Genomic DNA, 24,799 nt, shown 5'->3' on the forward strand with positions numbered 1-24,799 from the left:
AGAAACTGTGTGATGCTATTTATTAGTATGCCATAACCCCAAAGCTGCAAACACAGCCAACTATGACCATTAAAAATAAGAAATGCAGCAACAGTTACCCCAGACACCACAAAATAAACGCAATGGGCAACATTTCAGCACAAAATAAACACATTGCGGGCAACATTTCAGCACAAAATAAACGCATTGCGGGCAACATGTTAGCATAAAATAAACGCAATGGGGCAAACATGTCAGTACAAAATAAACGCAATGGGGGCAAACATGTCAGCACAAAGTAAACGCAATGGGGGCAAACATGTCAGCACAAAATAAACGCAATGGGGGCAACATTTCAGCACAAAATAAACGCACTGCGGGCAAACATGTCAGCACAAAATAAACGCACTGCGGGCAAACATGTCAGTACAAAATAAACGCACTGCGGGCAAACATGTCAGTAAAAGATAAACGCACTGCGGGCAAACATGTCAGTACAAGATAAACGCACTGCGGGCAAACATGTCAGTACAAGATAAACGCACTGCGGGCTTACATGTCAGTACAAGATAAACGCACTGCGGGCAAACATGTCAGTACAAGATAAACGCACTGCGGGCAAACATGTCAGTACAAGATAAACGCACTGCGGGCAAACATGTCAGTACAAAATGAACACAATTTGGGCAAACATGTCAGTACAAAATGAACACAATTTGGGCAAACATGTCCGTACAAAATGAACGCACGGCGGGCAACATGTCAATACAAAATGAACGCACGGCGGGCAAACATGTCAGTACAAGATAAACGCACTGCGGGCAAACATGTCAGTACAAGATAAACGCACTGCGGGCAAACTTGTCAGTACAAAATGAACACAATTTGGGCAAACATGTCAGTACAAAATGTACACAATGTGGGCAAACACTTCACCTGCAAAAAAAAGCATTTACTCACCTGGCAGAAGACGTCCCCTCACGCAGCCGGCAGCAGGCTCTGGTGCCTCTGATGTGTGCAGCTCCCCCTGGCCTGGGCGATCTTCAATCTCCCACTCAGTCTCTCACAGGCAGAGCAGGGCTACGGCAAGATGGCATCCGGAGGCGGAGCCCTGTACTGCAGACACAAATAGTCTCCAGTATAGGGCTCCGCCTCCGGACACCATCTTCCCGTAGCCCTGCTCTGCCTGTGCCTGCCGGAGGAGGACAATGCAGGCTGGAGCGGGGCTGCGGGGAATGAACTAGCCGCAGCGTCTAGGAGACACTGCGGCTAGTTCATTGTACGGTGGCCAGAGTCCTGAGGCCGGGACGTCCTGCTGCTAAAAGCAGGACGTTTCCCGGGACCTCGTGCAGCCTGGGACAGCGCCCCCCGAAGGCGGGACGCGTCCCGGGTAAAGCGGGACGTATGGTCACCGTAGTAGTACACCACCACCACACCCCAAGCAGTGGGCACTCACCAAATCGTATTGACCCTCTATTAGATGGGTCTCCAGCGCCTGTGGGGTCGTATGGTCACCCCCTGCCTTCTCGAGCACTCTCGTCCACTTGTTTCAACCTTTCTCATGGGATCATCACACCTCAAAAGACAATATTCGGAATAGCCATAGCGTACAACCATAAAAACTGTTTATTAATAAAAGAAAATTGCACTCACAAGCATGGAGGTATTCATAGAGCACAGAGTTTTTGTGGGCTCTACCCCAATCGGTGGCCGCTGGGTGGGCTTAGTTGCGCTGGTATGGTCAGCTCCTTCCGGCGTCCCTCTCTGCCTCCAGGTCCCTCCTTGGCCACTAGCTTGACTAGTTTCGTCGCTATATGCGACTCATCAGAAGCAAAAACTCTGTGCTCTATGAATACCTCCATGCGTGTGAGTGCAATTTTCTTTTATTAATAAATAGTTTTTATGGTTTTACGCTATGGCTATTCCGAATATTGTCTTTTGAGGTGTGATGATCCCATGAGAAAGGTTGAAACAAGTGGACGAGAGTGCTCGAGAAGGCAGGGGGTGACCATACGACCCCACAGGCGCTGGAGACCCATCTAATAGAGGGTCAATACGATTTGGTGAGTGCCCACTGCTTGGGGTGTGGTGGTGGTGTAATACCAAAGCGGAGACAGTGATCACCAACTGCAGGAGCAAGACAGCACACTTGATTGAAAACTAGGATTGAACTTATGTTTACATGAGAGGAGTCTGTTCATGGGAACATTAGTGCGCAGCTTTTTAGAATTTGAAAGTTTAATAAAAGATATTGCCCAGCAAAGGATTTTTATTTGTACCAAGCGGAGATTAATTTTTTTTTTAAAACTATTATTTTTAAAGTTTTATTGACAATACAAAAACAAAATAACAACAGCCTCTTAGCCCCCCCCCCCCCCCCCACACACACACACACATATACACACAAGTATGCCCCCTGTTCTCTACGCAGGCTGACATTGGCATAGTGGGGTTTCCTCCACCTGATCAGAACCAGACCGTATGTTTCTTGACAGTGATGATTTGCAGAAAGAAAAAGAAATACCCTTAGTGGAAAAGGGCCGTATGCATTCATTGGAGTCAGTTTTAGTGGAAACGTGCCCTAGGGCATTCATTGGAGTCAGTTTTAGTGGAAACGGACAGTCAAAATAAATATGCATAGGTCATACTTGCCTGCCATGTAGTCCGCTCATCAATCTCTTTCTCCTCTCCTGCATCCTGTTTGTCCACTGTGATCGATGGAATTCTCGGTCCTCCATCTTGAAATGGCCATTACCCCTTAAAAGCTTCCTGATCAGCACACTGTTAAACTGTTATATCGCCCACTTGAGCCATTGGGAAACATGGACATTACCTTGCACATTCAGTTGTAACTGACAGCAGCTGACATATAACTGACAGCAAATGGTATATTTCAGTTCTGATAAAATCTTGTCAGTACAGGAAGGGATCACTGTAAGAAGAAAATGGTGAGCTTCTGAGAGAAACTGATGGCGAGGTAAGTATTTAATATTCATTTGCAGCTACATCCTGTTTATTTTAAATAAACTTACCCAGTTCATGTTCCCTTTAAGCGGTATGGATAGTCGTGGGGTATATGTATACTATTACATTTATAGCCAATAAAAATGATATGCTTTTTTTTTGTAGCAAGTCCGTTTATGAAAAATTATACTGTTTGTGTTGGGAAAATTGACACAGAATGAGCTGAAGGATATGAAGTAGGGGAGAGATTAAGCTCACCTGCTGCTAAGAATCTTTCTTTTTTATCAGCTTTCAAAGGTTTATAGTTGTTAGAGTCCACATGTATCATATGTACTGTGTGCTAGATGACAACAGCAGCTTTGACAGCTTTGAACATCCAATAAACCTAAAACAGAATATTGCCAAGTGGTTATTTGAGTCTCTCCCCTTCTGCATATGGCATTGTCCGATTTTCGTAATTTTTCAGGAAAGTGACAGATCAATTTTGGAACACACACAGGGTCTTTCCATCAATACATAAAACATCTATGTTTTTTTTGACAAGATTTAGATTGTAATCTGTAGACTTGTATTTGTGTATACATCTCTGTAAGGTACCATTTTTCAGCTGTATTGCCTTTGTGTGAAATATTCAGAGAAACGTCCTGGAACACCTGAGTATATTGCTTTGTGATGATTAATAGCTCTGATAGATCCCCTTGATAAATGCCACTGAAGGGACCCAATGTAGCTTGAAGCTAGGCAGCAGCAGCCTGTATCACTAGCCAAATAAATCAAACATGACATCTCCTGCTGCAGAGTCCCTGTTTGCTGATCCCCTTACTACTTTACAGATATATGGTAAAATCCGGATTTCCACCTTACACATAGTTGAGTTAAACAATATGTCCACATGACTACTTTGTATAATACACTCAGCTAAATGTTTAAAGCCAGGAAAAGAAAAATGATTATATACATATTTGCAACCCAGTTTGTAAGATTCAGTGGTCTGGTTTCATCCCTTGTGCCCCCTGGCTATTGTCTGGACAGTATGTGACACAGACGTTCTTTGCTGTTCCACTCAGGGTGAAACAAGTTGCATGAAAGATTTGGAAGGAGAAATATCTCATCTTTAATATTAACCTGTACTTACAAAAAGCAGCCAGCCTGTGAGAAGTCTTGTAAATATGAGTTGGAATAGATTGCCGGTGAGGACAGCATTGTATGGGCATTGGAGAAGGACAGGGGTACTACACCAGTAGGGCATTGGAGAAGCACAGGGGTATTGCTTTAGTAGGGCATTGGAGAAGCACAGGGATATTACACTAGTAGGGCATTGGAGAAGCATAGGGGTATTACACTAGTAATACACTTCTTTTGGGATTATTAAATATCTAATTCTTAAGATTTACAGTAATTGTTGTACAGGCACCACTTGCTTTTGTTTACTCAGCTGTCATTTAGAGTAATAATAATGATAATAATAATAATCCATTGAATATGTTTGTCTGTTCCCTGCTGTCACAATGTTTGTCACAGAGACACACATATTTTATGACCTTTGACTAGTTACCAGGGAGAATTACACCACAGACTATAATTTATTGTACTGGATTATTAAGGGTATTCCTTATGGTGAAAAAAATGAAAAAGGGAACACATGCTAGTTAAGTTCTAGGGAGGAATGGTACTAAAATACACATACCTTGCAAGATAACGCCTAAACTCTTTTCAAAAAGGCTAGAAATTCAGAGGGTATAATAGTACCTGCTGTACATCAGTGGCAGACCAATATCTAAAATTAGTTTCATAAGATGTAGGAAATGTGGACCATGTTGAGAAAAACATACATTAGATTGTGATCTCGTTTTCTCATTTTTGTTCCACTGTTACTGGATTCTTTTAAAATCACAAGATCACATGCCTTGCTCTACTTTTGCTAAAATTTTACAGTTGACCCTTAAAAATTGGAGAAGTTATGATTCCATTACAATGATTTTCAGGGAAGAGTTATTGGACCTATCATTTAGAATCACTATTCTAAAAGTCCTTATCAGCTCAAAAGAGGAACTGTTTTTAAATGTGCAGAAACTGATTGTTGTGCCTTTAATTAATGACTGGTTATGTAGATCTATCAATATAGAGAGGTTGCACCATTGTGGTAGTCATGAAGAAAAAGGCTTTTCCTTTCAGAAATATGTTGTTAATTATTTCCGGTTTGTGGTGACGCCACCTGTATATTTACCACCACCCCATATGAAAGCTGTACTTAGTTGCATCGTGATGATGTGACATAATACGCCAAGATATTATTGCACTTTGCATGGAAATTTTAAATTCAGACTTCTCTCGAACAGTCAGTGTTTTAGTTTCTAATGTTTTAGAGATTAGTTCTGGTTAAAGTAAACCGGTGAGAGTTATATACTTACCTCAGCAGAGGGAAGCCTCTGGAAGACCCAGGTGCTTCTCCAATTCCCCTGCAGTCCACTGCTGCTCACCAGGGTCCTCTTCTTCTTCATGTCCGTGCTCGCCTTTGCAGTGTGGCCGTACTTGTACCTGGACAGGAGCATGGATGCGTGAACATATTCAATAAACTCAGAGGCTTCCCTCTACTGGGGTAAGTATCTAACTTTGGAACTTTGGCCATTTTTTCCTACAGGTAAACTCTATTGATGCTTGTTAGTTTTGCTGCATTTGTGAGCACTATAATTTATTGATTTTAGCTGCATGGAAGGTCAGAAAAGGTGGATGTTCCAATAGTCCAGACCAAGATTTTAAAGTCTACTGAGTTTAATATTTTGGAGATGTTGTGTAGATGGGAACATCAGAGTTTGCAGATGGTCTGGCCAAGAGGAATGAAAGTGAAATCTAAGTCAAGGTTAATTCCTATGCAGTGAACTTGTGAAGCTGGTATAGTGACAGTTCAACAGATAAATAGACATCAAGAAGTAGAGTGAAGGAGAAGTGGGAAAGAAAATAAAGAAGTTTTTTTTAATCAAGTTATACTTCTCAGGCTTTTAAAAGGAGATAGCTGAGAGCAGTGACAGAACAGGAGTAGACATGTAGATCTGGGTGCTGTCTGTGCACAGGTAATACTGGAGGGCAAAAGAGGAAATTAGTTTGACAAGAGAAGAAAACAGGACCAAGGACAGGTTCCTGGGGGAATCAACATAACTCAACATCATCATATACCAACATAACTGAAGTAGTACAGGAGACACCACTGAAGAGAACTTTTATTGTTTTGAAGACATGAAAAAAGGAGGCTGTTTGGAGATGTTTAGAAAGATAGGATAGATTCTTGAGTATGTAGTCTTCATCTGTGTCTACCCATATCTGCCCATCCAGAGTCCAAAAATGGGGGGGGGGTGCTCTGCTTTGATTGGTAGCCTTATCTTCTAAGTAGAAGGGAGTAGATTGGATAAATCTCAAGGGAAGTAGATGTGGAATCATTCAAGAAATGAAATATTTTTTAACTGAACTGGAGTGGCTGTGCCTCATTGAAAGAATGTTCTGTAAATGCTATTTCCCATTTTGTTTCCATATTGCAGCCATCTATTATGCAGTTCTTTACCATAGTCAAGGAACCATTCACAATTGCCCATTTCCAAAGGATAATAGAAAACCTAAGCCCCGGTTCACACTACATGGATGACTTGTGGAAAAATGAATCCGTGCATTTTAATCTTAGAGAAATGTACTTCTTATATGTGTATGTGTGCACATATATTTAAACATTCACAACTTTTTTAAAAAGCTGGAGCCGTAGCTATATCTGGCAGGTAATATTAGTAGGAGTAGGTTCAATAGTATTACAAATTCCTATTTGTAACAGGTTTATTTTGAAAAGGCATTCAAAAACCAATGATAAAAATGTAATGTAAAAGAAAAGTGCTCCCTAGTGTTTGCATTCACTATAGTAGACAGCAGATACTTCTAATCAGGAAATCGGCAGTCCACTATGGAATCTGTACAAGTCATCTTTCATGGTTTGAATTTCGCTGAACCGCTGACAGGTGAAATATGACACGCTGTTGTTTTTCTGCACATTACTGTATTTCAGTCATACAGGGTCCTGTTCACTTTCCCGTAAAGTGAAATGCAGGGCCGAGGCAGAGACGAGAGAGGCTCCAAACTCAGGGCGCAATGTAGGAGGGGGTGCACAACTCAGCTATCATTCCTTTATTGTGTTTGAAGCAGAGAGAAAAAAAAGGGGGATACATGGCAGTGACTGCAAGACAGATAAGTAGAGATTAAGGTGTTGGAGGGGTAGGGGGCTCTAGGGCACCTCTTAGTCTAATAGCAATCAGTGTGTGACGGTTGGGGTGGGAGGGGTGAGGGGTTGGGGTTGGGGTGGGAGGTTGGCGTCTCAGCCTTGGGTGCTGGAGAAACTTGTCTTGGCTCTGGTGAAATGCATAGCAGCAAGTGACTGTGTAGTACCTTGCATCTCCTTGTGATCTCATGCAGGTCACATTCATTCTAAATGTTCAGCAGAAAATTATAATCTGGAGTTTAGCCTAGCGATACACTGACTGAGCTTGCTGAAAGAGGCTGAGCACCAGTATATAAAGTAATATGATTCACTGATGTTTGTACAGTGATATGGTAAGCTTCATCACACAGGATTTGGAAATAAACAATTTCACACATGGCTTTCTGCCCACCATTGGCTGGGAAGATACAGCAGTTATCCTTTTTTTATGAGCTGAATTATATACTTCTAGGCAGCCCCACACCCTCTGTATCTGCTCCACGCAAACCCCTTCATTATGCAGCCATCAACTGGCTGCCACGTGTGATATAACGTTTGGAAGTGATAGGATCCTACATGTTTTGTGTGAAGCACAGGCAGCACATGTCATACTGTCAGACTTTGTCAGGGCAGCGAAGATGAAAAATCCTCCTGGAAGCGCTGAATGAAGCAGCAGTAATGTGATGATTACAGGAAGTGAGCAAGCAAACAATACAGTCTGCTGTTGTGGACTGTGCCGTTCATTTCTTTTATTACAGCTAAATCTTAGTGTGCAGCAGCATACTATGCCACATAAACGTGGGGGCCAGACCTCAAGCTCTTTTTCTTTGTTATTTCTCATTTTGTTTAAGGCGTAGAAAGCTTAAATTATATATTTTTATGTTGTTTGGAATTTTTCCATGCCATGAGATTATCAGTTACTTTGATGGGTTTCTGACTACAATATACAACAGGAGCAAAGGAAGATTTTTTGTTTAGTAACATGGAGGGACACACACAGCAGTAACAGTCTTTTTACACACGCTCACACACACACGCTGACACATACACACACACACAAACGCTCTCACACACACACACACAAACGCTCTCACACACATACACACGCGCTCACTCACACACACAAGCTCACTCACACACACACGCTCACACACACACACGCGCTTACACACACACAGACGCTCACTGACACACACATACACGCTCACACACACGCTCACTCACACACACGCTCACTCACACGCACACACACGCTCACAGTGGACTTTCCTCTTGACGACTGGGCACCAGGTTGGTTGGCATCACCAATTATGTTTGTATTGTGTTTATAATATATCTTGCCCAAATCTATGTGTTCCTAAGTCCACATTAGTCGGTTGGAATGTAATTGAGATGCAAATAAATTTATTGATGATTAAGAATTATGCTTATTATTATGATTCAGAATTATGCTAATTATTATAAAAATCAACTGTAAAATGGACTAATCAAGTTTTGTAGTGAGTGCATTTGATTGGTCCATTTTCAAGATGCATAAATTTGCAGTGACGTATGCATAATTCAGCATCGACTGTATATAAGTTGGCAGTGTGCCAAATCTTTCAAAAAGTGATTAGGCTGACTCATTGTCCAGTAATCAAACTATGTATGGAGTGAAACAACTGTCATCTGAAGACTGCATTGAGGTGCCCACCTCTGGGTTTTAGAAACAAGAGGGATGTTGAAAGGGGGAAGTGATATGTAATAGTTTGCACTATATAATTTATCAGGTTCTCAAGATACTAAAAGAAAGGTTATAACATTTTGGATAAATGACTTTCAGCTTTGTTTGTTTTTTCTGCTGTTTAAACAGAAGTGTGTAGGTGCAGGCTGTGATGTTTGATGGGGTTGCTTTGGAGCAGGCATTTCATGTTTATCTGGGTTACTAGTAATCTAATAGTGCTTGCCAGACTTTTGTAAATTTGCAAATATTGTACAGTATATAAAACATATTTTCAATTATGCAGGGTATGGATAAACTATGGAGTTGATTCACTATATATACAGTGGTGGGCCGAAATTTCGCATCGAAATTTGCATTTACGTATCGTAATCGTGATGCGAAATTTCAGGGAAAATCATAATTGATTTTGTATGTAATAGTAATATTTCATAATTTCACTTAATTTCGCAAAATTTTGTGCCGATTTTAGTGGTTATTAACAAAGCCCCCATACATGCTATATCTACCAAAATTGGTACATACCGTCTTTCCCCTAAAATAAGACATTCCCCTAAAATAAGACCTATCTTATATTTCAAGCATGCTTGAAATATAAGACATCCCCTGAAAATAAGACCTAGCTACGCTCCCCGCTCCGCCACTGCTGCAGCCGATATACCTCTCCTGCTTCCACCCCTCTCCTCCAGAAAGTTGGATCCCCCTGTGTACTGTGGCTAACGCTGTGCATAATTCAGATGCATCAGCAGTGAAGGCAGCCAAACTTGAACAGTAACAGAGCCCATGTACAGGAAGTGATCTCTGTTTACTACCTGTAGAGGCCGGCGCTGTTACTGTACAACTTTAGCTGCCTTCACCGCTGATCGGTGAGGCTCTGCAGCTCGGAGCTCAGGCTGAATTATGCACAGTGCTAGCTGCAGCCTGCAGGGGGATCCGAGTTTCTGGAGGAGAGGGGCAGAAGCAGGGGAGGTAAATCGGGTGTGTAGTGGTGGTGGTGAGGTTATCTGCAACTTATACTAGCGAGGGGATCTGGCTATATACTTGAGGGATCTGGCTATTTATTTGGGGGGATCTGGCTATATACGTGGAGGGGAGGGGGATCTGGCTTTATACTGGGGGGATCTGGCTTTATACTAAAGGGGGATCTGGCTACCCCTACAAATATAAGACCTCCCCAAAAATAAGCCCTAGCACATATTTTGGATGAAAAATTAATATAACTCAGTGTCTTATTTTTGGGGAAACACGATATGTTAAAGAGAATATTGGTTTTTGAAAAATGGTTTTTAAACTGTCACTTTTTAAAAAAAAAACATTTTTTCTTTGCATATTTAAAATCGATTTTCTCAAAAACTACATGGTCTTTTTGGAAAAATATTTTTTTGACTTGTACCCACAATTCTCCCTAACACATGTAGCAATTTTGGTGTCACTAACATGTATTAAGGCTTTGCTATTCAATGCCAGTCAGCACAAAATTACGCGAAAGTTACGTGAAATTTTAGCCGAAATTAGGAATCACTATATGAAATGAATTGAATTTACAAATCGTAATTATGTATAAGCGTAAATGCAAACATTTACGCAAAATTTTGCGTAATCGTAATTAGCTGATTTCGATCATCACTGATAAGGCAATTATTAAAGTTAACGTGCCTTATCAGAGTTAGCGTGCCTTATCCGAGCAGCATAGCGAGCGCTACAAACTTATGCCTGCTAATTGGCAATGATGAGAGCTCCACTCGTCCTGCCCTGAGTTCCTGCGGGTCCAATCATTTTAAAGGCCATTATCCCCTCACTATGGGGTTGATTCACTAAACAGCGCTTTTCATAACACGTGTACGGCATAACGATGTGTGCGATATCCGCATAACACTACAAGCAATCTCGCTATCAGCAAGTACGGTATAACGCAATCATTAGATAGCGGTTGGTAGTGAAACAATAAAAAGTTGATGTTTTTAATGCACGTAATACTTTGCGCTGTTAAAGAATTATGTGCATACAAAAGTATGTGTTATTAATTTAAATAATGTTTACTTTAACAGTGTATGCTTTAAAAACATAGCAAAGTTAGCATTCATTACCTAACATGCACTCATCTAGCTAAGCCTCAAGCAGTTCCATCACTGAAGGAAAATGTAAACAAAAATATATATTAACCACTTCTGTACCAGGGGGTGGTTTTGCTGATCGGTGCTGCGTGGGCTCTCCAGCCCGCAGCACCGATCAGATAGCAGCCAGGGCGATCAGACTTCCCCCCTTTTTTCCCCACTAGGGGGATGTCCTGCTGGGGGGTTCTGATCGCCGCCGGCTACTTGCGCTTTTGGGGAGAGGCTCTTCAAAGCCCCCCTCCGCAGCGCTTCCTGGCCTCCTTCCCTCCCTTCCGTCCTGCGCCTGATAGGATAGGCTTCTGCCTATCAGATGCCGGCGATCCCCGGGCAATCAGAGGCCGGGGATCGCCGATCTCCGTCAAGGCGCTGCTGCGCAGCAGCGCCGTATATATGTAAACACCGGGCGGGGAAGATCTTCCCCGTGTGCTTACATTTACCCTGCGAGCTGTGATCGGCAGCTCGCAGGGTGTTCACGGAGTCACCCTCCGTGAACTGACATGGAACGGCCGCTCCATGGAATCCACTTCAGGATTCAGGGGCGTACTTAAGCGTACGCAGAATCCTGAAGTGGTTAAAAAAATTTACATTTGTCCAGGACTATTCATACTTTTTAAATGCCATAAATACTATTATAATATTCACAGTGTCCCCAGCAGTGTGCTGCAGCTTCACAGTGTCTTACATTAAACATTTATGTCAGCAATAACATTTGATTAACTATACCATGAAAGTTCACAGTATGCATTCATACCACAAACATTACACAGCACTCAACACAAGTCACACTACACAGTATCCACATGTTACATTACCTACATAATCAATAAAAGTTTATGGTTGCTTGCTTGGCACTGTACATATGACCAACAAAATTTAATTACTACTTTAAGAAAATGAAAAGCTACGTTCACACGTTCCTGCGTGACCAAGTGTCCAGAAGGACGCAAAGAGGCTGTCACCGATCCCATCTGAGCCTGAGACACCCACCTCCACCTCCATTTTCATACATCCAGCTTCCGATCACATGACATGCATTCAGAACCACATACAGCATAGAGCATGTGGCTCATGTCAGGAGGATTAGAGGGGACCCGAAGCAGCCCTCGAGCCAGTAAATATTAAACTTGTCCACTGTGCTACTCTGCCTAAGGGGGAGGAGTGGGGACCCAGGCCCTCCCACAACTAAAGTTACGCCACTTTATTTGAGAATGTTTAATAATTGTTAAATCTTAATAAACTACTTGGCCTACAACTTAGACTATGCTTTAGATTTTGGCCCCCAACAAGCTTGATTTTGACACCCCTGCTATAGAGGCTTGAGAGCCCTCTTTACAAGTGGCAGCATGGGAATGGTTGACGCAGTGGGAAGCCTTTACAGGATCCAATGGCTTCCCCCTTCTTAGGTAAGTATTTCATTTTGGAAATGGGTACACTTTAAAGAGAGTCATAAGCATTAAAAAATACCTCTTTTTATTTCAGAATCCTTTTCATCCACAGTACAAGGTCTTGTACTGAAAAGCCCCGGGGCGAAATCCTCCGGTACTTCCTGGAGGAGGCAGAGCTTTGTGCTGTAGCTCTGCCTCTAGTCTATTCAATCACAGCCGATCACTGCCTCTCCCCGCCGCTCTCATTATTTTTTCACTGTGGAGATTGGTGGTGATGGAATGAACTGGAGGCAGAGCTACAGCGGAAAGCTCTGCCTCCCCATGCCAGCAAAATATGTGACTTTGAAAGTCGTATACTGTATTCTTTGGACTATAAGACTCACTTTTTCTCCCCCAAATGCAGGGGGGGAAAGTCACTGCATCTTATAGTCCGAATGCAGGGAGTTCCTGACTTGTGAATGCCTACCAATACGAACCTCTGACCCGCCGCAATGTTGGAAACTTCCTGTACTGTGCCCATGCAGAGGAGGACACAGCGAACAGGCTGAGCTTACGGTTAAGATTACCTACTTCATATCCCCATATGTTAGGATCACATCTAATATGAGAAGCAAGGGGTTCCATGACCAGGACAAAAAAAGCCGGATGGGGTTTAGTTTTAATGGTATTTAAAATAATTGATCAGATTTTATGAAAAGAGACAGATGACTTGATTGTCCTCGCAATCCCCCACCCAAAGTCTGCAGCGTGTTACTGCATGATCCATGCCTACCGCACAGATTATGCAGCAATGTAAGTCAAGGGGTGACGCAGTAAGTGTGCAGGATGAGAGCACGGTGCGGTGCCCATGTGCCGTCCGACGGGAATCCTAGTTACATACTTCCTGCCCAGCAGGGAATACATCACTAGCCGCAGGCAGCGCTATACTGTGGCGCTGTGTAGGCTGATTTCTGTGGTGCGATGCGGTGCTTGCTCTGCAGCACACTGCTAACATTAGGGGCTTGATTCACAAAAGCGTGATAACTCAGTTATCACGCCTAAAAGCTTTGCACGTGCTAACTAGGGTGCTAAGTAGTTAGCACCGTAGTTTGCACATGCAAACTACTTAGCACCGTAGTTTGCATGTGCAAACTACTTAGCACCCTAGTTAGCACGTGCAAAGCATGTTAGCACGTGCAAAGTGGCTTTTCACTGGCGTGCTAACACTTTGCACGCTTTAGTGAATTAAGCCCCAGGAGTGCAACCGACCTTGGTTTCATTCTCCCCTCTTATGCCTCCACTACAGGCTTATTTAAACTTTACCCTTTTCTCTTTTTTTGGCTGAAAGAAACAATATTATGTATAGTTGAGCGTAACCAAATTCTATGGAACAAATGCCAAAGCTAAATTACGGTCTGTTGCCACTTGCCAGTATATATTTTGTGTGAACAATGGTGCTTTTTATTTTTAGGCTTTTAAGCATGAAAAGAAGCAGCCAAACCACAGAAGACTAATGGTTAAACGTGAGAAGATTCTGACTGAGGAGGTGAAATTGCTGACAAGGTGAAGCCACAGCCACAAATATGCTGAAACCAAGTGGACTGAAAATCCCAGGCAGGGGAGCCAAACATTCCAGCCCAGTGGGAAGATCTTCAGCAGGAACTGCTGCTACTGCCAGTGCTGGCTCCAAGGAAAGTACGTACTTGTCATATGTGACTGCACACAAATAAATATGCCCACTAAGCTACACACAAATAAACGTGTCCTCTAATCTACATACAAATAAATGTGTCCACTAAGCTATACACAAATAAGTATGTCTTCTGAGCTAAACAATTCAATATAAGTCACCATCAATAGGGAAGTATCAATATTTTACAATTCAACAACAATTTCAGGTATGCATGCCATATATAGATATAATTATTACACATATTTATATACCAGTAATGCTCACACATTTTCCACAGCAACTGTTTTCTCAACTGATGTCCCTACCAAAGGCTCATTTTTATTTTAAACAAATAATTTCCCTTTGTGTGTATAGCTTCCAACTGTCCCTCTTTTGGTAGGACAGTTCCTCTTTGGGGAACCCTGTCCCTCTCTCTGTCCATCTTTCCTCCTCATTTGTCCCTCTTTCAGGACTGTCAACCTGTCTTTACACCCTTTCCCAGACCAGCTGCTTACATGCAGGTCTTCTCCCCCTGTCTTCTGTGTCCCTCTTTTGCCCAGCGCACATGCGCGGCACGCAGGCGGACTTGGGACAGCAGGAGGATAGGTGCAGGAGGCGGGCGTGTGCACGGGAGCGCGGCCGTGTGCACAGCAGTGAGCCGACTTGGGATAGCAGGAGGACGGGTGCAGCGGGAAGGCGTGTGTGCACATGCGGGAGCGTGGCCTTGTGTGCAGGAGTGGGAGGACTTGGGACAACAGGAGGACAGGTGCAGGGGTGCCAACATGTGCGAACATGCCGCGATGTGCATCCGTGCGCACAGGAGCGGACGTTGCAAGCGTGAAGGTGGAAGAAGGGGGTGAGGGGGGTCGCAGCAGAGCCCTAGCGCCCGTTTTTAAACAGGCGGGATTATTTCTAGTAGTGAATAATAAGTTCTGTATTACTTTTGTGCAACACAGTTCACATGACAAGGATGGCATGAGGGTGGGCAAGAGAATAAATGAGGATCTAAGCGATCAGTTGCTCAGGGATCCGCCATTGTTAAACAATGTTACACAGTATCATGAAAACGATCATTTATTGTGAAAAAAGTAGCCCATCGTGAAAAAAGTTGTTGCAAAAATTGTGTTGTGGGTACGGACCTTCAAGCACACTGATTGGTTCAGGGACCCCAGGGTCCCTTTCAACAATCATTGCTACTAGAAGTAATGGTGATCATTGAGGGACTAGGAGAATACTGATTGGTCAAGGGATCACATGAGCACTTTGACCAATCACTGTTGCAGAAGGGGGGGTTTGCGTGTGTGCACACATGTGCGTGCACAATCGTTACAGGAAGTCATGTACTTCCTGTATGCATTTTGAGAATGATTGCTGTTACTGGCTGTAACAGCAGTCATTCACACTAAACAGGCACGGATTGGCTCAGGGGACACATGTCCCCTTCCACCAATCCCTCCTGTCTCTGGGGCCATCGGGATTGTGCATGGGATTGCGGAATCAGTAAAGTCCTAGAAAGAAGATGGCGGTTTAATGCACAATATTAATACCTAAACGTGCATTTAAAAACCTTGTTGATTAATGCTTCAATGAATTTGAAACATTAGGGAACACCACATTAGTGAACACTACACAAATCTTTCCAATATGACTTTAACCTTTCATCATTGCCTCTGACCCACAGCTGCCTTGGTCAAGCTTAGGATATATTTGCCCTTAGTGCACCATAATACAGCTAGCCAGAACTAGGGTTTAGCTCTCCAAGTGAGCATGGGAATTCCCCAAACAAACCTGGCCTACAGAAAATGTGGTCAGAGAGGTTGCTGCACTGTCATCCCCCATGATAATTAGCCTTTATTCAATATTTACTTGCAATATAAACACTTTGCAGAGATCAAAATGTAAAACTATTATGAGACAAAAGCTGAACTATTATTAGAACAGTAGAAAGCGACTGAGGGTTACTTTGTGATGTGATGTGTTTTTGTGTGGAAACTATGGCTTGGAATACAAATGAAGCACTGCTGATTTCAGTGTTTTGCTTGTTATAAGCATTACAGGGATAAACAATAGCAGAGCTGAACCAAGCTTTCCACACAATAGCTAAACCTAGCAGGTGGAATGCTAAACCTTCCCTCTGTCTTGTGGCAGAATTTATTGTAATCATCTAGCTTAGTTTGTATTTTATCTTGCTGAAAAATATATTAACAGTGTTCCCAAGTACCCATGCACCTAAAAATATAGTCTTACCGTATATTTGTATTGATAAATACATATCTTCAGTAATAAAGAAATATTTGTATCAAATAATACAGTAGAAATACTAATATGGCGGCCACAGATAGACAAAGGGCACCACACCAGAGCAGGATTTGCCATCAGATTGATACTGCTGGAGTGAGGGATAAAGCAATGGACCCCAGCAGATGCTAGTTTGGCCCTGACTTTTTTGTTGGACTTGATTATCTTTTCTCCCACCATGTGTCTGCTATGTATTTGTATCAAGTCATAGAGTTGTGACAGGGCTGTGGAGTCAGTACAAAAATCATCCAACTGCGACTCCTCAGTTTATCATTCCACCGACTCCCAACGCCTCTGATTTACATATCAATACAATCTTGTTGATAGAAAGATTGTAACATAAAATTATTTTCATCACTGCCAAAGCTTAAGAATTTTAAAGCTATATTAAGATGGCATCTGTTTTTGGGAACAAGATAAAGCTTCTGGACAGGAAGCTGATATTCTACTCTGTCGACCTTCCTGGCCTGTCATTGCCAACGTGAATGACCCAGCATGTTGTCTGTATAATAACATTTACTGGAGCCCCATATCAGCTGGGTTCCAGTGTGTAGCCCCACCACCTTGCAGAAGAAGGCCTCTACCTTTTCTATATCTGATATAGAGAAGGCCGTGGCCATTTCCTGCAAGGGGGCAGATGTATGCACCGAAACCCAGATGATACAGGGTTCCATTGAATCTTATTAAACAGACAAGCTTATCTCCTGTCTTTAATAACGTTTCTAGAGTTTTCACCATGGTGATGAGGCATGTAGTATTCAGGAAACATTTTACCTCAGGCAAACCTAAAGTTAACTCGTCTGTCTTTAACCACTAGAGGACTGTGGGCTTTACTCCCCTTAAGGACCAGGCACTTTTTTCTCCATTCAGACCACTGCAGCTTTCACGGTTTATTGCTCGCTCATACAACCTACCACCTAAATTAATTTTGGCTCCTTTTCTTGTCACTAATAAAGCTTTCTTTTGGTGCTATTTGATTGCTGCTGCGATTTTTACTTTTTATTATATTCATCAAAAAAGACATAAATTTTGTCAAAAAAATGATTTTAACTTTCTGTGCTGACATTTTTCAAATAAAGTAAAATTTCTGTATACATGCAGCACGAAAAATGTGGACAAACATGTTTTTGATAAAAAAAAACCCCATTCAGCCTATATTTATTGGTTTGGGTAAAAGTTATAGCGTTTACAAACTATGGTGCAAAAAGTGAATTTTCCCATTTTCCAGCATCTCTGACTTTTCTGACCACCTGACATGTTTCATGAGGGGCTAGAATTCCAGAATAGTATAAATACCCCCCAAATGACCCCATTTTGGAAAGAAGACATCCCAATGTATTCACTGAGAGGCATAGTGAGTTCATAGAAGATATTATTTTTTGTCACAAGTAAGCGGAAAATGACACTTTCTGACAAAAAAAAAAAGTTTCCATTTCTTCTAACATGCGACAAAAAAAAATGAAATCTGCCACGGACTCACCATGCCCCTCTCTGAATACCTTGAAGTGTCTACTTTCCAAAATGGGGTCATTTGTGGGGTGTGTTTACTGTTATTTTGGGGGGTGCTAAATTGTAAGCACCCCTGTAAAGCCTAAAGGTGCTCATTGGACTTTGGGCCCCTTAGCGCAGTGCAGTTAGGCTGCAAAAAAGTGCCAGATATGTGGTATTGCCGTACTCAGGAGAAGTAGTATAATGTGTTTTGGGGTGTATTTTTACACATACCTATGCTGGGTGGGAGAAATATCTCTGTAAATGACAATTGTTTGATTTTTTTTTTACACACAATTGTCCATTTACAGAGATATTTCTCCCACTCAGCATGGGTATGTGTAAAAATACACCCCAAAACACATTATACTACTTCTCCTGAGTACGGTGATACCACGTGTGGCACTTTTTTGCACCCTAACTGCGCTAAGGGGCCCAAAGTCCAATGAGTACCTTTAGGATTTCACAGGTCATTTTTGTTTCAAGACTACTCCTCACGGTTTAGGGCCCCTAAAATGCCAGGGCAGTATAGGAACTCCACTAATGACCCCATTTTAGAAAGAAGACACCCCAAGGTATTCTGTTAGGAGTATGGCGAGTTCATAGAAGATTTTATTTTTTGTCGCAAGTTAGCGGAAATTGATTTTAATTGGTTTTCTTCACAAAGTGTCATTTTCCGCTAATTTGTGACAAAAAATAAAATCTTCTATGAACTCACCATACTCCTAACGGAATACCTTTGGGTGTCTTCTTTCTAGAATGGGGTCATTTGTGGGGTTCCTATACTGCCCTGGCATTTTAGGGGCCCTAAACCGTGAGGAGTAGTCTTGAAACCAAATGTCGCAAAATGACCTGTGAAATCCTAAAGCTACTCATTGGACTTTGGGCCCCTTAGTGCACTTGGGGTGTAAAAAAGTGCCACACATGTGGTACCGCCGTACTCAAGAGAAGTAGTATAGTGTGTTTTGGGGTGTATTTTTACACATACCCATGCTGGGTGGGAGAAATATCTCTATAAATGACAATTCTTTGATTTTTTTTACACACAATTGTCCATTTACAGAGAGATTTCTCCCGCTCAGCATGGGTATGTGTAAAAATACACCCCAAAACACATTATACTACTTCTCCTGAGTACGGTGATACCACATGTGTGGCACTTTTTAGCACCCTAACTGCGCTAAGGGGCCCAAAGTCCAATGAGTACTAGGATTTCACAGGTCATTTTTGTTTCAAGACTACTCCTCACGGTTTAGGGCCCCTAAAATACCAGGGCAGTATAGGAACCCCACTAATGACCCCATTTTAGAAAGAAGACACCCCAAGGTATTCTGTTAGGAGTATGGTGAGTTCATTGGAAAATTTTTTTTTTGTCACAAGTTAGCGGAAATTGATTTGAATTGTTTTTTTTCACAAAGTGTCATTTTCCGCTAACTTGTGACAAAAATTAAAATCTTCTATGAACTCACCATACTCCTAACGGAATACCTTTGGGTGTCTTCTTTCTAGAATGGGGTCATTTGTGGGGTTCCTATAATGCCCTGGCATTTTAGGGGCCCTAAACCGTGAGGAGTAGTCTTGAAACCAAATTGTAACGATCAGTGCAACACAGAGAGGATCTGATTACCGGTGATCTGCAGTATCACTGGGAATACAGATATATACCAGATTATAGATGATCTGCAGTATCACCGATAATCAGATATATAAGCTAACCTCTGGACACCTGAGAAGTAAGAGTGTTTGGTGCAAACAGTAATATACAGATGGCTGGGCCTCAGAGAAGTGAGGAGTCCTGCACAATTCCTTCTAGACTCCCCCGGAAGGAGGAGTCAGGCTGAGAGAGGGAACGAGAGTGACACTCAAGGGGAAGTGTCACTACCAGGACTGGGAACCGCCTCAAACAGTAAGGTCGGTTCTCGAGGTCGGACAAGCCAGGTCGTAAACACACGGACAGATAAAGTACAGATTCAGAAGGCAGAGGCGGAGTCTAAAGAATAGGCAGGGTTCGGCAACAGGGTATCAGAAATATCGAGGTACAAAATCAGTAGGCAGATGCAGAGTCTAAGGACGAGCAGGGGTTCGGCAACAGAGTATCAGAATGACAAAGTACAGGATCAGAGTTCAGGAGAATGGTCAGGCAGGCAGAAAGTCATAACAGATAATCACAATCAAACTAGTACTTTAAACTATCAACAGAATCTAACTAAGTGTAGGATTACAGCTCCAGCTGGTCCCGGCACACTTTAGGATCTGACTCAGGTCTGAGTGCTACCACTATGTGATCGCAACGCCAGACAAAGAACAACTTAACAACTAGTGTTGTCCGGATCATGAACGATTCGGATCTTTGATCCGAATCTATTTTATGAGTCGATCATCCGAATCATCAAAATGAACGATTCGGATAGCAAAAGGGGCGGGGCCAGAAGCGACACGCCCCCTCTCAGCGGGCAGCGGGCTCCTGGAAGCAGAGCTGAGATGGATCGCTCTGTTGGATGCGAGGCAGCCTTGCAGGGACAGCAGGTAGATGAGAGAGAGGGGACATGGGTGCCACTGCCAGATATGTGTAGAGCACACATACTGGCTATAATGTGCTGCCCATTACAGGCTGTCTGTTCCGTAGTTGTGCCCAGTGATCACATTGGAAGCTTTTGGCTCAGCACAGCTCAGTAACTTTGCAGGCACTGTGATTGCACTGCACTCGGCACTAAACAGCTGCACTTATCTTCTGGGATTGCTTTCCTTCACTGTGCGACGTTTGCAGTCAAAGTATACAGATGAGCATATAGGTGAAATACATGTAAAGCATATGATTGCTGCATGTGGGTATTGTGTGCAAACAAACATTTCTGCTCTCTGCTCGTCCCTCCTCCCTTCTCTGCCCACTCCTTGCCCTCTGTCCATCTTCTCCCCTTCTCTCTGTGTGTCCACCCCCCTCCCCTTCTCCTGTCCACAGCAGGGAAAGACCTGTCCTGCTAGTCATTTCACCCCGAATGCTTCGGTAGTAAAATGATCCGAGATTCGGATCAAAGATCCGGATCTTTTCAATGATCCGATTCGAATCATCCGGATCATTGAAAAGATCCGAACTTCCCATCTCTATGAACAACCAGCAATATATATACAAGATCCCCCTCCAGCACCTCCCTAAGTGCTGGACCAATGAGGAGGAGCAGAATTGTCCTGGTCAGCTGACCTCTCTCTGGCTGCCATATAGGCTCTGCCTCTCCGCGCGCACGCGTGTCATTCTGAATCTAGAGGGACTATGAGTCCCAGCCACACCATGCCTGGCTCGCACGCCTGCCGTGGGGGCCGCCGCATCGCACGCGGTGGCTTCCCCGCGTTCACCCCTACCGCTGGCCGCAAGCAACGCGAACTCCCCCGTGCCATTCATGTGGCATGCGGCGGTTTCCCCGCGTTGCGCCGCCATGCTGGACGCAGAAGCAGCCGCCCTGCTCTGAGAGCAAGCGGCTGCCTTTCCGTGTTTCCTCACACAAATGTCGCAAAATGACCTGTGAAATCCTAAAGCTACTCATTGGACTTTGGGCAACTTAGCGTACTTAGGGTGTAAAAAAGTGCCACACATGTGGTACCGCCGTACTCAGGAGAAGTAGTATAATGTGTTTTGGGGTGTATTTTTACACATACCCATGCTGGGTGGGAGAAATATCTCTGTAAATGACAATTGTTTGATTTTTTTTACACACAATTGTCCATTTACAGAGAGATTTCTCCCACCCAGCATGCATATGTGTAAAAATACACCCCAAAACACATTATACTACTTCTCCTGAGTACGGCGATACCACATGTGTGACACTTTTTTGCAGCCTAGGTGTGCTAAGGGGCCCAATGTCCTATTCACAGGTTATTTTGAAGCATTTGTTTTCTAGACTACTCCTCACGGTTTAGGGCCCCTAAAATGCCAGGGCAGTATAGGAACCCCACAAGTGACCCCATTTTAGAAAGAAGACACCCCAAGATATTCTGTTAGGTGTATGGCGAGTTCATAGAAGATTTTATTTTTTGTCACAAGTTAGTGAAAAATGACACTTTGTGAAAAAAAAACAATAAAAATCAATTTCCGCTAACTTTTGACAAAAAATAAAATCTTCTATGAACTTGTCATACACCTAACAGAATACCTTGGGGTGTCTTTTTCTAAAATGGGGTCACTTGTGGGGTTCCTATACCACCCTGGCATTTTACGGGCCCAAAACCGTGAGTAATCTGGAAACCAAATGTCTCAAAATGACTGTTCAGGGGTATAAGCATCTGCAAATTTTGATGACAGGCGGTCTATGAGGGGGCGAATTTTGTGGAACCGGTCATAAGCAGGGTGGCCTTTTAGATGACAGGTTGTATTGGGCCTGATCTGATGGCTAGGAGTGCTAGGGGGGTGACAGGAGGTGATTGATGGGTGTCTCAGGGGGTGGTTAGAGGGGAAAATAAATGCAATCAATGCACTGGGGAGGTGATCGGAAGGGGGTCTGAGGGGGATCTGAGGGTTTGGCCGAGTGATCAGGAGCCCACACGGGCAAATTAGGGCCTGATCTGATGGGTAGGTGTGCTAGGGGGTGACAGGAGGTGATTGATGGGTGTCTCAAGGTGTGATTAGAGGGGGGAATAGATGCAAGCAATGCACTGGCGAGGTGATCAGGGCTGGGGTCTGAGGGCGTTCTGAGGGTGTGGGCGGGTGATTGAGTGCCCTAGGGGCAGATAGGGGTCTAATCTGATAGGTAGCAGTGACAGGGGATGATTGCTGGGTAATTAGTGGGTGTTTAGGGTAGAGAACAGATGTAAACACTGCATTTGGGAGGTGATCGGACGTCGGATCTGCGGGCGATCTATTGGTGTGGGTGGGTGATCAGATTGCCCGCAAGGGGCAGGTTAGGGGCTGATTGATGGGTAGCAGTGACAGAGGGTGATTGATGGGTGGCAGTGACAGGGGGTGATTGATGGGTGATTGACAGGTGATCAGTGGGTTATTACAGGGAAGAACAGATGTAAATATTGCACTGGCGAATTGATAAGGGGGGGTCTGAGGGCAATCTGAGCGTGTAGGCGGGTGATTGGGTGCCCGCAAGGGGCAGATTAGGGTCTGATCTGATGGGTAACAGTGACAGGTGGTGATAGGGGGTGATTGATGGGTAATTAGTGGGTGTTTAGGGTAGAGAACAGATGTAAACACTGCACTTGGGAGGTGATCTGACGTCGGATCTGCGGGCGATCTATTGGTGTGGGTGGGTGATCAGATTGCCCGCAAGGGGCAGGTTAGGGGCTGATTGATGGGTAGCAGTGACAGAGGGTGATTGATGGGTGGCAGTGACAGGGGGTGATTGATGGGTGATTGACAGGTGATCAGTGGGTTATTACAGGGAAGAACAGATGTAAATATTGCACTGGCGAATTGATAAGGGGGGGGTCTGAGGGCAATCTGAGCGTGTAGGCGGGTGATTGGGTGCCCGCAAGGGGCAGATTAGGGTCTGATCTGATGGGTAACAGTGACAGGTGGTGATAGGGGGTGATTGATGGGTAATTAGTGGGTGTTTAGGGTAGAGAACAGATGTAAACACTGCACTTGGGAGGTGATCTGACGTCGGATCTGCGGGCGATCTATTGGTGTGGGTGGGTGATCAGATTGCCCGCAAGGGGCAGGTTAGGGGCTGATAGATGGGTGGCAGTGACAGGGGGTGATTGATGGGTGATTGACAGGTGATTGATAGGTGATTGACAGGTGATTGACAGGTGATCAGGGGGATAGATGCATACAGTACACAGGGGGGGGGGGTCTGGGGAGAATCTGAGGGGTGGGGGGGTGATCAGGAGGGAGCAGGGGGCAGTTTAGGGAATAAAAAAAAATAGTGTTGACAGATAGTGACAGGGAGTGATTGATGGGTGATTAGGGGGGTGATTGGGTGCAAACAGTGGTCTGGGGGGTGGGCAGAGGGGGGTCTGAGGGGTGCTGTGGGCGATCAGGGGGCAGGGGGGGGGGAAATCAGTGTGCTTCGGTGCAGACTAGGGTGGCTGCAGCCTGCCCTGGTGGTCCCTCGGACACTGGGACCACCAGGGCAGGAGGCAGCCTGTATAATACACTTTGTATACATTACAAAGTGCGGGATCCACTTGCCGGCCGCCTCTGTGCAGTGGGTGGTCGGCAAGTGGTTAAATTAAGGTGAGATGTCTAAAGTTAACTCTTCAATCCTTAAAATAACGCCAGAATTCTGAAAATAACTACACAGGAGGTAACTTAACTACAGAGGATTTAACTTAAGGAATGGAGAGATGATATAACTATCTCACTGTGTGGAGGTAAGTTTTCTCTTGCCTTATTATCTCCAGCATGATTTTAGTGAATTGAGGCCATTGTGTTGGGACATTCTAACTTTCAAGCATTAGTATACCTCTGTGTTGTTTGTATGCACACCAGAGATGCATTTTAACTAAACTTAAGATATAGCTGTAGAGTAGCTGTTAAATAGAAATCAAGCCTAGTCCTTGGTAAGAGTACTTGTAAAGGGTGCAGACAGGAACAAGAACCATTGATCGGGCCCTAGGTAATCTAACTGTGGGTACATGTAAGAGTGATGTGCAGGTACTCTGCAGGAGAATGAAGGGATTCTACCTCTATTGCACATTCTTCATGTACAATCTGAACCAGGTTTACGGCTGATAGACAACACCACTGCGTTCCATTCTCTGTGAATTCGCAACAGCTCTGCAGGGAGTGCATATGTGTATAATACTACTGTATAACTTAAAGAGAAACTCCGACCAAGAATTGAACTTTATCTCAATCAGTAGCTGATACCCCCTTTTACATGAGAAATCTATTCCTTTTCAGGGGGTGCTGTATGACTGATATTGTGGTGAAACCCCTCCCACAATAAACTCTGAGGACCGTGGTACTCCTGGTAGATTCCTGTCTGTGAACCTTATTGCATTGTGGGAAATAGCTGTTTA

General features: G+C 43.7%; 1 protein-coding gene across 2 annotated transcripts in view; it reads left to right on the forward strand.

Annotated features, from left to right (window-relative positions):
* The window catches only part of CLIP2 (CAP-Gly domain containing linker protein 2), a 158,035-nt gene that overhangs the window by 41,382 nt on the left and 91,854 nt on the right, over positions 1-24,799 (forward strand). For both annotated transcript variants that reach the window (XM_068268525.1, XM_068268526.1), the window contains exon 2: positions 13,847-14,070. In XM_068268525.1, coding sequence (XP_068124626.1) covers positions 13,959-14,070 — 112 coding nt within the window. In that variant the 5' untranslated portion in view covers positions 13,847-13,958. The remainder of the gene's footprint in view (positions 1-13,846; positions 14,071-24,799) is intronic.

This window comes from Hyperolius riggenbachi, chromosome 2 (assembly GCF_040937935.1).
Source record: "Hyperolius riggenbachi isolate aHypRig1 chromosome 2, aHypRig1.pri, whole genome shotgun sequence".
NCBI classification, from domain to species: Eukaryota; Metazoa; Chordata; class Amphibia; order Anura; family Hyperoliidae; genus Hyperolius; species Hyperolius riggenbachi.